Consider the following 15,944-nt stretch of genomic DNA (forward strand, 5'->3'; position numbering starts at 1 on the left):
CACTAAGCCAAAGATATTTACAGATGCGGTCTTTAATCCTTGAGGATTCTTGGAAAATGGGAAAGGTACCAAAACACAGAAGAGAAATGGTCAGGCCTTCAAAAGAAACAGGCGAACCCCCAAAATCACGAGGACTGAACTGGCCCCCAGACCTTTCCAGCTGTGCGCCAGCCTGTGAAGTGGATGGTGTTTAAGCATTTGGGCAAGGACGTGTGGCTCTCTGGGGGCCCCAGGAGCAGATGTCCCCCCCCACCGCAGTGTCGCTGAGGCCCCGGTGTCGGCAGTGCTGAGGGCCCGCCCCAGAGGCCTTCAGGCAGCGGGTCCCTGAGCCTGCTGTGGACATAGAGCAATTACCCCCCTACAAGCCGGAGGGACGGGAAGCTGGAGCAGAGTCTGACCCAAGTTCCTCTCTTTACTTGGATTCCCACCCGCAGCTCATCCCGGACCTTTAATTCCTTAACCAGAAGCAGGACAGCACAGGGGAGGAGATGGGCCCTTGGAACACTCATTTGCACGCACACACACACACACGCACGTTCTCCGAGCCTCAGTGCCCCTCGTCTGGGGCTTACACGAGGGGCTGCACGACCGTGGTCAGACAGGGCCTGGCACACAGGAGCCCTAGAGAATTAGCAGCACGGTGATTACTCTCCGGAGGCCTGGAGACGCAGGACTTCTGCCTGGTTAACAGGCGACCTCCCGCGACTCGGCCCGGTGTGGACGGGGCCAGGCTGGGCTGTGGGCAGCTCAGCGTCCCCTGTTTAGTCATGGCCCAGGGCCAAGTACGGCAGCTGGGCTGCGGCTCCTCCTCTCTTCCTGCTTTCTCCCTGCTCCTCCCCCTGCCTGGAGAGGCACGAAAAGCTGCTTGCAAGCAAATTCTTGGCCTAGTCCGGGGCAGAAATGGCTGCATGTGGCCGAGGGCTCTGCAGGGCCGTGGGCGCCTCTCCCCGCCCGGCTTGGAGACGAGCTCACTCCGACGCCAAGGGACGTCTGAAACCGGAGTACGATGCGGTGGTAATAGGAGCAGGTAAAGTGGGCTGGGCCGGAGGTGAGGGGCCGAAGGGCAGCCTGGAGGGGCCCCTTCCAAGCCCCTCGTGTCCCTCTACTCTGGCACAAGCTGACCAGGAGTTGGGATGAGAGCAGGTGCTGGTGTGGAAAGCCCACCTGTCTGCGAGCAGATGCCGGGGTTCTGGGGTTGGCTTTGCTGTCGACTCACTGTGTGGCCTGGGGCAGATTCTTGCCCTCTCCAGGCTTGGGTCTTCCCATTTAGAATGACCAGGGAGGACTAGGTGAATTCAGGGGTTTCCACGTACCTCCTGTGAAATTAGGTAGTTGCCACCATACTCTTGGACAGCATATGGTACGTAAGGTTTGGAAGGAAAGAGCCCTGGGACAACAGACGTGTGAAATCCAGCCGCCCCAAGTGCCCTGAGTTCTGGTCACCACCACCTGACCACTGAGACCACCCCCCCCCCCCCCCCCCCCCCGCCGAGGACACTGCAGTTGCTCCATAAAGGGGAGTTAGGAAAAAATAGAAATGAGTCCCAGAGATCCTCCTGCCTATGCGCAGAGGGTGACAGCCCCTGTTGCCTTGCCTGCCTGGGCACGTGGGAGACCTGCTGCAGTGACCCTGCTATGCTTTGCTGAGCCCCAGGCTGCAGGGCACCTGATTCCACCGTGAGTGTGTGAGGCTGCGGGCCAGGACCAGGCTGCCTTTCCTCGGGGCCTTCCACTCACACTCACACACAGCCCCCAGTTTCAGCTTCTGACATTATTTCCAACTGGGTTTATACAGAGCGACCGTGACAGGCCTGGAAGGACATGCTCGTCACACAGCTTTAAAGCTGCGTCCCTGTTGGGGCATTTCTTCACTTTTACCCCTACAAAGAGCAGCCGTGTGCTGGCAAATGTTTACCAGTCACCTCTCAGGGAAAATGTGTGCATATATATCCATACGTAAGTTTATTATAAATACGGAAGTAAAAGAAGTGTAGCACACAGTTTTGCAGATAAAAAATACAATACTCTAAATTCCAGGTAGCCAATCCATTCTTACCAAGTACCTGTGACTTCTGCCAAACTCAGTAACCAACCTGTGGTTGCAATTTGACAAATGAAAATAGTTCTGAAAGGAATGTTGTTTGATATTTTTATTTAAACAGAAAGAGAGTGAAACAAAGATTTATGTCAACTTCACTCCTTCCTCAACGACGGGAATGACTTTGCTCAATCAGATGATGTTTTTCGAACACTGGAAGAACAGTTCCTCGATTTTTTGCACCATTTCACAATGTAACAGCTACAGACACAACTGCCGTTAAGTTTAATCTACATTATTAGCAGGTTCTCCATCACTTTCTTAAGTCTGACAACCAAAAACATAATAACTCAAGCCCTGGTATGTAATGTTTGCAGATTTCCATAGTGTGAATACTCCCACTGTGGCCTTTTTCAAAGTTACCAATATGATGTCACCAAAGGTGAATTTGGGAGAGAGATGCAGCCAAGGGTCATCATGTTGCATGGCCCCTGTATGGGTCTATAGAGGGAAATAACCGTGAAAGCATAGCCAACCGTGAAAGCAAAGTAAAACAATTAGGAAGTGACAAGCTTTGAGTATTTATTACCTTTGTTTTTAATATAATTATTTCATTGTAAGTTGATGTAATTTAATTTTTTACCGGGGGCTGCGTTTGACAACTATCTCACCAACTTCCAGGGCTGGGGGACTCCTGCTCCAGCCCCCACTGACTGGGCTCAGGAAATGGAAATGCCTCCCACCTTTCCTGCCCTTGGTGACAGCCCAGCCCTGCTGTCTCTTGGCAGAGAGGGTTGATCGTAGGTCCCCAGATACCTGGGTGAATTGCCACAAGTGTGTGAGTCTCAGGCCTGAGTTTTTCTTTGACATTGCTTCTCTAATTGCTGGTTTGAAGGCATTTCCAGCCTGAGTGAGGAACACAGTGGCATCTTCTAAGATAAAGATTATCTCTGCTCCCTGAAGTCACACTGGTAACCTGGGAGCCACCTTAAAGAGGACCCTGATTTAGTCATTTGACTAAATTTGCCTAAGAATGACCCAAGGAACTTGTTAAAATGCAGTTCCTGGGCCCCCTACCTGGTGATTAGGATTCTGAGGAAGTCAGCACATCTAACCAACACTTGGAATGGATCTGATGGAGGCGTCTGCAGCCCACACATTCAAGAACCCACGTTCAGAGCAGCTTTTCTCCAGAGCTCCCCTGTGCCTGCTGCATAAGGAACCCTGCAGTCTGGCCTGGAGATAAGCTGAGCCCGAGCCCACCCCTTAAGACTCCTTCAAGGGGAAAGGAGAGGTCACCAGAAGCCGCAGGAAGGCTCAGCCAGGACTGGGGGTGGGGGAGTGGGGGAGGGCAGAGGAACTTGGGCTGTTGGATCCTCGACATTTGCCCTTTGAGGTCTGTTTGTGCATTTGTGGGCTTACATGTGATGATTGAACTGGACCTTGTTGCCTGGAAGCCTTTATTAGTTTTCCAAGATTTATGATCAGCACTGATTAAAAGACAGCTACGTTTTATTGTCTGCTAAGGGACAGGTGCTTTACATGCATTACTGCTTATCCTCCCTTCAACACTGCAGGTCCGGCAGGCCCTCTGTTTTTACACGTGAGGAAGACAGCAGAAGCCAGGATGAGCCCAGGACAGTCTGCCTTTAATTTGTCATATGTATTTGAGAGCAGAACTTTCCAAATTTCAGGTTGCAATCCATGCATTCGTGATTCCCTTTCGTCATATTTTTTAAACTTTCTTAAGAAAATTATCAAAAACATATTAAAAATAGTACTATATCAATCAGCATTTTTAAATGAAATATAATGAAGTAGATCATCACATGCTTATCACATGATGATTTAATATTAGTTCCTGAAACTTTTGTTTCTGTGAAATACATTTATTTGGTGTGTGGGGGGGTATCAGGTCACAGAGTAAAATGCATTTCTTCCTCAGATCATGGTCAAAGAGGTTTAAAAAACTCCATTTCAAAGATTCCTTTAATGGATGATAAATTGGCTCAATGACCTCGAAAATTCTGGAGGTCTCTATGTGGAAAGTGTAAAACAAAACCAGTTCAGCCATGAGAAATCCATCATGTGGGTCATTGCTGCCTCCTATTTGGGGATGTTTGTCAATTTAATGGCTGAGCCTTTTATTAGAGTCAACGCTTGGTTCAGGTTGGCGCTCAGAGAACATAGTTATCTTCTGGCATCTTTGAAGACTCAGAGTGACTTTCCACCACCAAAGAGAAGCATGTGCCATGTGTCCCGGGGGAGGCCTGGCCCCCGTCCCTGAAAGCAACCAGGGCCTGTTCTCTGCCCATCGAGGACTTCTCCAGCTGCTGCATTTTATTCTGAGACTAAGGAAAGGGGAGGCCCCAACCCCAGGGCCCCATGTGCTCGGCCTGTGGGTCTGAGACCACCTGCATCAGGATGACCAGGGAGCTTCTGTGAAGTGCATCCTGGTCCACGCCCCCAACCTGCTGAGTAGATTCTGGGGAGGGGTTGGGGAATCAGTGTTTACCCGAGTTCTCCTGTGAGCCTGAAGCTTCTCAGAGCTGGAGAGGCACTTGCTGGCAGTGGGCTTGGTGTGGAACATGGGATCCCAAGCCAAGTTTCAGGGCTCCTACCCCAGGGGCAGCCTGCCTAAAATTTTTGGAAAGAAACTTTATAATAGACAAATCTGCCCAGTCAGCTGGCACCCCTGAAGCGCGCTGAGCTCCTCTAGCGCACGTCAAAGCCGTATGTGTTTCATTCATTTTGAGCTTTTCCTGTTTTATTTGGGGAACGCTGGGAATTGACAGAGACGCCCCTTCTGGGGCACTGTTGTGAGCCACACTTGGGCACAACAAGCCGTGCCTGGCAGCAGCTGTCCACAGGACCGGCACTCACCCGGACGGCTGGTGATTCCATGCCAGCCAGGGACGTCCGGCATCGTCGTACAGCCTCGCCTCCTCCTCTTCCCTGCTAAGTCAACTGTCACACTCCCTCTGACAGTCACCCGCTCATCCCCAAGTGCCAGAAGTCCAGCAATGTGAGGCTTCGTGGGATAGTTTTCATCCAATGACTGTGGATTTCTCCCTGTCCACACTCCAGCATGAGCCACTGGCCAAGCCAGGGTGACAGGACTTTTTTCAGTTCAGGGCAAGAACCAGGGTTTTCTGACTCCCCAAAGACTGGTGTCTTACAGCATTGAGCTAGATGCTGTTCCAACATCGAGGTACAGGTGAGGGGGTCCCCCAAGTTCTGCTACCTCTCCAGGATCTTCATGGGCATGGGGACGGGGTGGGTGGCCACACTCCTCAAGGAATGTGTCTGTCTGCCCGCTGACCACTGTTGCTTTCCTCCCCCCTCCTCCTTCTCGTTGCAGGACACAACGGGCTGGTGGCTGTGAGTCCTTCCCACTCTGCCCCGCTTCATTGGTCCCTGGGTGTGTGGCCCTCAGCAGGAGTGTAAGGAAGCCAGCAGGATGAAGGCCGAGGGGGAGAAGGAAAGGCCGGCTAGTCTTTGCGCCCTGGTGCTGACCAGTGGCTGGCTCGAATGGACATCTGCAGTTGCTAAGGAGGATATCAGGGGCTCCCTTGTTCTCCTCTCCTTAATGCTCATAGGTTTCCCCCATGACCTTTCAAAAGCGAGGTGATACATAGCTGGGAAAGTGTGTAATGGGCATAGCCTGGGAGGCAGGTTGGAGCCTGGGGGGTCAGGTAACTGGGGCTGGGGGGCCTTTGACTCCAGATGATGGGCTGTCCTTGTGTACAGACCCCATGTTCCCCAGCTAGGTTTAGGCCAGGTACCAACCTGGGGAACACAGCAGCTATACACGGTCCAAAGTGTGCCCTGGAGACAACGAGGAAGCCGAGCTAGCAGAGGAAGCAGGGCCCTGCCCCAGCACAGGTGACTTCTGGGTCCCAAGCTGAGCCAGGCCAGGGTTACCCTAAGGCTGTGCTTCTCAGACCAGAGTCCATGTACCCCTAGGAGGCCACAGTGTGTGCTAGAGGGGTTCAGGCCACAAGCCGAACATGGAGCATCTTCCTGAAGCAGCGGCCGCTCTAGAATATCAATGCAGGGGGCTCAGCAACATGGAGAGCCAGGAGACCTGTGTTAAATCTTAAGACTTTCCCTGACATAGCAGTTTTACTTGAACATTTCACAGGGGACATTATTTAACTCAACCGATCAGTAATTTAAAACATTGATTTTGTATTAATACCAACGTGGGTTTGTCCCCAGCTCTGCCACTTTCCATTTGAGAAGGTTAAGGCGAGTCAGTTTATCTCTCTGAGCCATGGTAAAATGAGAATTAAAATGCCCACCCTCACCGAATTGAGGTGAAGGGAATAGATGATGTGCCCCAAGGACCCGGCTCATAGAGCCTTACACAAATGGTGAGCATGGGGACACCGTGGGGCGTCCCAGGATAAGAGGTATAGGAAGAACTTACTCTAGGACGTGCACTTCGGTTGGCTGATTTGGGGAGAGCCTAAGGAAGTAGGGGTTGGCTCTAGATTGGATACTGTCAGAGTGGGGGCAGCCCTGTGAGCAGGCATCTCAGTAACCGTGTGTGCGGGGAGGGGAGACTAGGGTGAGGAGAGCAGTCACGGTGCACACATAGCATCACTCATCTTGGCCGAGAGAGGGGGCATTTGGTATTTTGTGGTGGCCCAGTAGACCCTGTCTCGTTTGTGCTTAGACACAATTGTGAAGTGGGCTTGCTCTGTCCCATTTTGCCGTGGTCTAGATTATCCCTGTCTGCGGTCATCATTGTGAGATTGTTCACGTCTAATGGGAGAAACAGGGCTTACCTCTGAGGGCCAGGCCACCTTCTGAATGTCAAGTTGGGCTGCTCTTTTCTCCTTTCTCATTAGGATGTGTCAGGAGTGTAGATTCTGGGTCCAGACCGCCCGGGTTCAGTTCCTGACACCTCTACTCATCAGTTCCGTGATCCTGAGCTATTAGCCTCACTGAGCCTCGGTTTCCTCCTCCGTGAAATGGGGAGAACCACAGTGCCGACCTCTAGGGTGGATCATATGAGATGATGCTCGCACGGTGTCTGCAACATTGTAGTCGCCAAGCGAGCTTTTTAAAAAGTCTGCCTTCAGCGCTACACCATCCCTGTTGTCACCTTGGGGGTGGTAGCTGTCTTGGTGTGAGGACCAGCATTTTAGGTCTGTAGACTCAGGACTAGTTCGGTTCAACAAATATTTATTGATTTTCCACTAAGTGCTAGAGAAAAATTAATCCCCCCCGCATCATTTGTTCCCCAAAATAAGGCTGTGCTATAATCATGGCTTCATTGATTGGACACGTCCCATGTGCAAGGGACCCCGTGTAAGCCCCTTCTAGGGACCAGCTCAGAGAATTCTCACAGCGGCCCCATGAAGCAGTCAAAGTGGGTGTTATTATCATCAGCCCCATTTTTGCACATGAGGAAACTGAGGCTGGATGGATTAGGTACTGAGGCCGCCCCAGCAGAAAAGAGAAAGGGGAGTGGAACCTGGGCGGTCTGGCTCAGCACTCACAAGGCAAGCTCACCGTGCTGCCTGCCTCAGGCCAGTGAGGAGAGCGAGGCTTGCCACCCCACCTCCCCAGGAGATGGGCAAGAGTTCACAGAGGCACTGGACCTTGCAGGAGGGAAGGTCACCTCAGGCTGGGAAGTGGAGGGGCAGGGGCAATCATGTCAGGTCTTAGAGAACATCGGGGGGGGGGTAAAAATTTATGGGTGGCAGGGGGAAGGGCATCTCAGAGGCAGGAGCAGCTTGAGCCAGCCCTGTGGTGAGGACCCTGAGACTGCGGGTCAGCCCCCAGGGGTAAAGGGAGGGCCCTGTGTGCCCCGCCCCAGGCGGCATACCTGCAGAGACTGGGGGTGAACACGGCAGTCTTTGAGCGACGCCACGTGATCGGGGGTGCAGCTGTCACAGAGGAAATAATCCCAGGTGAGCCAAAGAGGTGGGTGAGGGTCATGGGGGTGACCACTGGTGACCCCTGGTTACTGTCTTCATCCAATTCATTTTCAGGGTTTAAGTTCTCCCGAGCATCCTACCTCCTCAGCCTGCTACGGCCGCAGATTTACACCGACCTGGAGCTAAAGGTAGAGCGTGTGTGTGTGTGTGTGTGTGTGTGTGTGTGTGTCCACCTCCTCCATGGCTTGGGGGCTGGGGAAGTAGGCAGTTGCTATTCTTCCCTCCGAGGGTGTGTCTATTTCCCATGGTCTCCGTAGTGCCTGCCCACAAATGGGCTTTGTCTGGCCCACCCGGTGTCTTAAAGATCAGGAAATTTCATACACAAATCAAACCTCTCGAAGAACAAGCTTTGTCAACATCAGGCCCATGTTCCTACATGCTGTACCGGCTGGCCCTTTACATGGATTCGGTCCCAGCTCTGCTTTGTCACATCACTTCCCGGGGTCTGTCCAGCCCCCATAGGAAACCTGCTAGGACCCTTGGGCATCTGAGTTTGTGAAGCTGCCTTAGGACCTGAGCTGATTTCTGCCCTCATTACACATGAGAGCCTGTCACCGTCCTCGGCAGCTTGAGCAGGAAGTCGGACTCGGGGACTTTCACCTCTCTGGGCTCCTGGGCCATTTTGAGGGCATCCTGAGAACTCACAGTCTGCCTCTGTCGACTCCTCTTAGCCTCACCTTGGTCCACAGTCTTGCCCCCCGCCCTTTCAGATTCCTTCACCCCCTCACTTCCTCTTTGACAAACTTGGTCATGCATTCTGGGAGCCCACTTAGCTTACCTGCTCGGTGCCTCTGTCACCCACCACTTGGAGAAAAGGTCCCCTGTGCCATCTGTATATGACGCTGATGGCACTTCAGCACCAACTTTGCCCTAAATTTTAAATTAGTAAGACATTAATCCACTGCCACCCATTAAAGAAATTATTCTTTGAGCCCCTAAGAGAGACACAGAGAGAGAGCACACACCTGTCACCAGCCAGGACTGGATAAAACCCTGCCAAGGCCTGGGAATGGGTCTGTGGACTTCAGTGCAAACCAGACGATAGCTGAAGGCAATTTTCAGACACACCAATTATGCAGAGTGGCAAGTGTGAGGGGAGGGGTGGGGGTAGACCCTCCTTTTGAAAAATCTAACTTACGAAAGCTGAGGATCACAGAACAGAAATTTTCACATAATTATTCTCTTTATTTTTTAAAAAAAGTTACTGATTTGAAAATGGTATTCTCATAGGGTTCCTTTAACTAGCAGCTCCCAAGTGAATTGAGTATATCCTTTGACCTCTGATCTTGGGCTGCATTAATAGGCGAACGATGCTCAGATCAAGGGGGGAAGCAGTCCTGCTGCATGATGCACAGAACTAATCCCATCCGGAGTGCGGGGTACCTTATTTTAACAGGACGTTGACAACTCAGAAGATACCTATAGGAGGGCAACTATTCCTCTTTGTAGGAATATTCTGTTTCCAAAACAATAAGAAAGAGCATATATTTTACCAGTGTCACATCTTGGGCTACGAGCTTTCATGCTCTGTCAATTGGTCCTCGTCTATGAGACAAGAGCAGGTAGTGTCCCCATTTTATGATGAGGGAACCAAGATTCAGGGGGGTTAAGTTCACACACTAGGAAGTGACCAAGAACTTGAGCCAGGTCTAACTGACTCCTCTTCCTTGTTCTGTGAGGTGCCGCCGCCGTGGGCACCTTGATAGCCACCCAGCTCAGCCTCGTGCACCTCCAGGCACTTTGCCGATGACCGTGGACCAGGTCACAGACATAAGCTCTTCCAGCAGTTCTGGCCTCGGTAGAGCACGGGACTGAGATTGCAGACTCCGGAACCTAACTGGTCGGTTTTGAATCCCTGCTCTGCTCTTACCAGCTTCATGACTTAGCCTGGTGGTGCCTCATCTTCCTCATCTGTAAGATGGAGATGTAATAGTACCTGCCTCATAAGGCTATTGTAGTGTCTGGTGTTTGCTAATCATTAGTGCAGTGCCCGGGGCATGGTCAGTGCTCGACAACTGTCAGCTAGTATTATTGGGTTGGCCAAAAAGTTCATTCGATTTTTCCATAAGATGTTACGGAAAAATCCGAGCCAACCTTTTGGCCAACGCAATATTACGCCCATTTGTCAGCTGAGAAAACTGAGGCTCCAGAAGGACCTGTGGCCTGCTACTTCCTATCAGACCTTCCCACTGTGGGCCTGTACCCGATTAGACTGAGCTCTACTTGAGCCAGAGGATGACTCCACCAACCTGCTTGGGACCTCACTGGGCCTGTTTTCCAAGTCTCAGTTTCCCCAGCTGTCGATGAGATCATCTCCCAGTTCTATCCACCTGGATAGTAAGCTTGCTTTTACAGTGGCCCCACAGTGAGTCGTGGGATCCAGACAAGGAGGGCAGAGCTTTTGCCCTGGGTGTATGTGGCGGAGGGGAGGGGGTGTCTTTCATCCTATATCAGCCAGCAGCTGCCTTCCCCAACTCTCCCTGGACCAGCCTTGACCTCATTCAAGTGGCACCCCCTCGTCCTCCCTCCCGCCCTGCACTCACCTTCTGGCTCCCAACCCCATCCCTTTGCTCCTGCTTTCCTCGGAAATCTCTCTAAGGCAGGGCTCTCAAATTTTCAGGTCCCTCAGAACAATCTGGGCAACTGGTGGGAAAGTGGTTCTTGCTCAGAGGAACTAAGGGTGATTCTATGGGACTGTGGTGGGCCCAGGAGCCAATGATTCTGAAGCAGGAGGACCCCAGAGCACAACTCTGAGAAACACACCCCTTAAATCTCCCATTTCTCTGGTCCCTAATACACAGCTTGTCCCTTCCAGCAATTTCCAGCCGGGACGGCTGTACATGCTGAGAAATCCCATGGGTAAATCAGAAGCGTTTTGTTTTTTACAAGAGGGGAACTGCGTGATCTGAGCAAATCTGACAGGGAAAACCTAACGGTGGTTTAACGGCTCTTTCTTATTCTGACACCACATCATCAAAACCATCAAGAATAACAACGGCTCCCTTTATGAGAGAAAGTCCTGGAATCAGATAAAGAAATTAATCCTGTTCAATTATTGAGACTTGAAACAACCCTTGGGATCCCCTTGGGTCCCTATTTCAGTCGGGGGAGGTTATTGATTCATTCATTCAGCAAATGCTTCTGAGCACCTGCCCTGTGCCAGGCCCTGGGAGAGGCGTGTGGGGAGACAACGGTGAGGGAAGCGGGCAAGGCTTCTGCTCTTAGTGAGAGGACTTCAGGGCGAGGTAAGTGCCACCTAAAGAAAGGAAAATAAAGCAATGTGACAGTGAGGAACTGGAGGTCCAGCCTGGACTGGTGACCAGGAAAACCTCCCTGAAGGGGTGACGTTTGAGCTAGCATTCGAATGCCAAGAAGTCACCAGCCCTGTGGACATCTGAGCAGAAAGCGTTGCAGTCAGAGGGAAGTGAAGGTGGACAGGCCCAAGGGGAAGGAAGGTCATGTGGCCGGAGCAGACAGTGCCCGGCGGAGAGGCAGCAGATGGTGTGAGAGAGGGGCAGGGGCCAGAGGAGACAGGGCCTCGCGCGCCGTAAGGAAGGGCCTGCGCTTTATCCTGAGCGCGGGGGGCAGACAGCAGAGGTGTTCAATCGAGAAGTGGAGTGATGGGATTTATGACTTTATGAAAGGTCATACCACCTGCTGGATGGTGTGGATTGTGGTGGAAGCAGCCGTGGTCGCAGGGTGGTGGCTCACGAGGTGGTGGCTCAGGCTGAGTCAGGGCGGGGAGATGTGGACCAGGTCTGGAGGCTGAGCTGTGAGACTTGGTGATGGATGGGATGCCAAGGGTGAGAGACACAGAGGAACTAAGGACGCCACCTGGGTGGTAAAGAGTTCACTGTATCGAGAGGAACCAAGCTGGAAGTTCCTCCAGTTTGGAATCGAAGGCATTCCCCATCTTAGTGTTAGAAAGGATCCTGCGGGTCTCCCAGCCTGCCGCTACCAACGCTCAGACTCACCTCCACAGAACGCTCAACCGTGGAGATCCTGCCGTCTGGAACGCCTGTGGTTTGGGGAAACTTCTGCTGTAATTATTGGAAAGATCTCTTTTGGTTTCCTCGTGTTTTCCTAAAACTTCTGCTCACAGATCTCATTTCGGGAGCAGGGGATGGGGGTGGGGAACTTGCTACTCAGGTGACATTTGAGCAAAGACCTCAGAGAGGTGAGGGAGCAGACCAAGTATCTGGGGAAAGAAGTCTCTAAACGCCAAATTCGTCAAGTTGAACACATTAAATACATACAGCTCTTTGTATGTCAGTTATACCCCAATAAAGTGGTTTAAGAAAAAAGAAGTCTCTAGAGGGAGCAGTAAGTCTTATTTGTGGAGGTAGCACAGGCCCTTTTTGTTTTATCTCCACCTTCTTTGAAGAAGTAAATGTACTCTTGGAAAGTTCTGTGTGCTAGTCAAATATTTGTAAATCAAATCATATTTTCAACGCATCAAGGGAACTTCCATTTAAAGTGACCCTGGAGTAAATGAGTCTGCAAAGTAAATAAGTTGGTTTTTTTTTTTTTAATTTTATTTATTAATTTATTAATTAATTTATGGCTGTGTTGGGTCTTCGTTTCTGTGCGAGGGCTTTCTCTAGTTGCGGCGAGCGGGGGCCACTCTTCATCGCGGTGTGCGGGCCTCTCACTATCGCGGCCTCTCCCGTTGTGGAGCACAGGCTCCAGACGCGCAGGCTCAGTAGTTGTGGCTCACGGGCCCAGTCGCTCCGCGGCATGTGGGATCTTCCCAGACCAGGGCTCGAACCCGTGTCCCCTGCATTGGCAGGCAGATTCTCAACCACTGCGCCACCAGGGAAGCCCAAATAAGTTGTTTTTGATGTGAATGATTTATCCACCTTGTAAATATGGATTTTCACATGACCGTGGCTTTCTTGTGTCTTTCTCAGTTTTAATTATTTATTTCTGAAATGCGGGCATTTAAAGACTAGCCCTGAGAGCCAGGGCTTTGGAGTCACAGGGGTGTGGTTTCGAAACCAGGATCCACCTCCCCATGTGACCTTGGGCAAGTTATTTCACTTCTCTGAGCCTCTGCTGTTGCATTTGTACAATGAGGATGATATACTTACAGAGCTGTTGTGATGTAACCATTGTAAACCCTAGTACAGTCCCTGGCACTGGGTGGGGTGGCGTGGCGTGGCGTGGTGTGGTCTGCCATAGGGTGCCTGCGCAAGAGGGCTTTTTATACACATATCAAAAATAGGAACCAGGACCACAGGCCTTGGGACCCTGCATGCAGGTACCTAAGTGGTCACACAAACACAATCAGAGAATGGTCATGGGCAGATCCCTTCAAAAGTTACCTGTGCTCTCTGTGTTCTGCAGAAACACGGGCTGAGGCTTCATCTTCGAAACCCCCACTCATTCACACCTATGCTGGAAGAGGGCACAGCGGGCAAGGTGCCCAGGTCCCTTCTGCTGGGCACAGACATGGCAGAAAACCAGAAGCAGATTGCCCAGTTCTCACGGAAGGATGCCCAGGTAGGGAAGGTGACCAGAGACTGATCTCCTCCATCTCAGCCTGGTGGCCGCTCTTGAAAGAAAATGGGCTTGGTTGGAGTTGTCCTAGAGCAGGTTGTCAAAGGCCACAAGGGCGTGGACAGGCCACCTCATCCACCCTAGGAGGGCTCCAGTCTGTGCCAGCCTTTGATCTTGGGCACTGCAAAGAGAAGGGGTGGAGGACAGTTGGTTAAGACCGCTGAACACTGGAGACCCTCAAACCTGTGTGTGTTCAGCCTGAGGCCACTGTTCAGGTGGCCTCCGCCTGAACTTCAGAAGGGAGTCCGCTGATATGTCCTTATGCTCTATGTGCTTTCTACCTCTCCTGCTTTCGGACAGAATTCCAAGTGCTCATCAACATTAAAGCACATGAAGGCCAAAAAGAAGAAGGGGAGATCAGAGACAGTTAAGGATAGAACACACTGGATCAGGAATTTAGGACAAGAGCATCGTAATAAATATTCATTTATTTTGGCATCATCCCCTGGCAGCCCAAGGCAAGCATGTGTCCATGATGGCGAGCAGGTCTGGAGAAAGGGAGCACACACATCTGATGGAGAAGGCACATTTCTTTTCCTAGGATTGCACTGTGAGGAATTTGCTGGGTAGCTTTGTCTAGATGAGTCATTGAATGTAACGGGCCCGGTGTGATTGGTTTTACAGATATAAAAAGATTCTTTGAATGGCCATTTTTTGTACCAAGCCTAGATACAAGCTGAAGGCATAGCATTAACTCATATCTTGGTGGAAACATGTTTATAAGAAGAACCTGGGTTAACCAATCCATGTGTGTTACTTTTTGTTGTGTTAATCTAGTATTGGGTAAAACCAAGAAAACCACAGACACAGCATCTCTCTTCAGCCAGTGGTTTCCAAACACTGGCTGATGATCAAGTCAACCAAAAATAGTGCTTTTCAAGTGATTCTTTTGTGCAGTGAGTTGGGGTCCACTGCCTACACCCTCTCCTCCAAGTCCTGCTTGTCTCAGATGCACTAGAGAGGATTCAGGACAAGGCCAGGTCCCTGGGCCTATAGAGCGGTGGCCTTGGCCGTGTGTGGCCGTGGCCCTGTGTGCTGCTGACCACAGGAGCAGGAGGCAGAGGCCACATCCCACTGTGGAAAGTAAGGAGCTAAATTCTGGTTTTGTCTTTGCACATTGTCACATTAAAGACCTGCTGCAGAGAAAGCTGTTTACCTTCATTTTAATCAAGATTCTCCAATGTACTTCAACACAGAGCTTTTCTTTATGTAAGAGTTGTTAAAGTTCCATGGGTATATCTATGAGTCTAGATGAACCAAAAATTAAAAGCTCTTGGCTGAGAATTAAGGTAGGGCCTCAGGTAGCACGGGTGTCCATCCTTGCTCCTGTTGCCCATCCAGGGAAGGGGGTGTGGGGGTCATAACCAGGCTGTCAAAATGGATTCTGTTGCAGGAGGTTGTGGGGTGAAGGGATGCAAGTTTCTGTCCCTGCTGATGACAAGAGGATGCGGGAGATTTGCAGCCCAGGAAGGAACAGTCAGCGTGCTGGAATACAGGCAGAGAGATCTTACTTTTATCAGTAAGATATAGAAAGACAGGACAGAGAAGAGAAACTTTTAAGTGGTTTTTGGTTTATCACAGAGACCACTTCCTAGGATACTTGAGGTTTCCGTGGCTGACGACTGGTCTTGGCCCGCATCAACCCCCTTGTCCCTGCCACTACATGGTGGCCCTCCTACTACCCAGGCTCTCTCTGACCTCCCCTAGTGTTGACATCAACGCACAGACCTAGAACTGGGAGTAACTCAGCACAGCCAGGCTGAGCCACGCTGGGCGTGAGGCCTGAGGAATCAAGGCTCAGCTGGGGGGCAGCAGGCCACATGGGGCAGCTGGAGGGCCAAGCATGGGGACAGTGTCTTTGTGGGATTCTAGGCAATGGGGCCTTGACTCGGAGCTCTGTTCCAGGCCTTTCCCAAATATGAGGCCTTCATGAATCGCTTGGCGTTAGCCATTGACCCTCTGCTGGACGCAGCCCCGGTGGACATGGAGGCCTTCCAGCGGGGCTCCCTGCTGCAGAGGCTCAAGTCGCTCTCCACCCTCAAGCCCCTGTTGCAGGCGGGTAAGTCCAAGGGCAGGCATCTGGGCATGATGAGCGCCTTCATGTGATTGAGCCCATTTTCTCCACAATTGGACGTAAGCCTGAACCTCCAAGGCAGCCTGCCAACTGCCATCGATTAAAAGGGGCCACCTGGAGCACTTTAAGTGACAAAGTTTTAGGATGGCATGCTCTGAAAATAGAGCCTGAGCCAAAGGCTTATGTGCAAGTAGTTCATTTTGAAGGGGGATCCCAGGGAAAGGAGGAGAAACGGGAAAGAGGGAGAGTCGATACCAGGGTGCGTTACTGAGCTGGCCACCACTGTGGCTGATGAGGTCCTTCTCAGAGGTCCTTCCCTCTG

The 15,944-nt window shown here is 51.4% G+C and overlaps 1 protein-coding gene across 3 annotated transcripts in view; it reads left to right on the forward strand.

Annotated features, from left to right (window-relative positions):
- Positions 1-876: 876 nt before the first annotated feature.
- The window catches only part of PYROXD2 (pyridine nucleotide-disulphide oxidoreductase domain 2), a 31,609-nt gene continuing 16,541 nt past the window's right edge, over positions 877-15,944 (forward strand). For all 3 annotated transcript variants that reach the window (XM_061208762.1, XM_061208820.1, XM_061208898.1), the window contains exons 1-6: positions 877-1,027; positions 5,400-5,419; positions 7,869-7,962; positions 8,044-8,117; positions 13,336-13,491; positions 15,454-15,607. In XM_061208762.1, the coding sequence (XP_061064745.1) occupies positions 901-1,027; positions 5,400-5,419; positions 7,869-7,962; positions 8,044-8,117; positions 13,336-13,491; positions 15,454-15,607 (625 nt within the window). In that variant the 5' untranslated portion in view covers positions 877-900. The remainder of the gene's footprint in view (positions 1,028-5,399; positions 5,420-7,868; positions 7,963-8,043; positions 8,118-13,335; positions 13,492-15,453; positions 15,608-15,944) is intronic.

The sequence above is a fragment of the Eubalaena glacialis genome, chromosome 1, assembly GCF_028564815.1.
Source record: "Eubalaena glacialis isolate mEubGla1 chromosome 1, mEubGla1.1.hap2.+ XY, whole genome shotgun sequence".
Classification (NCBI taxonomy): domain Eukaryota; kingdom Metazoa; phylum Chordata; class Mammalia; order Artiodactyla; family Balaenidae; genus Eubalaena; species Eubalaena glacialis.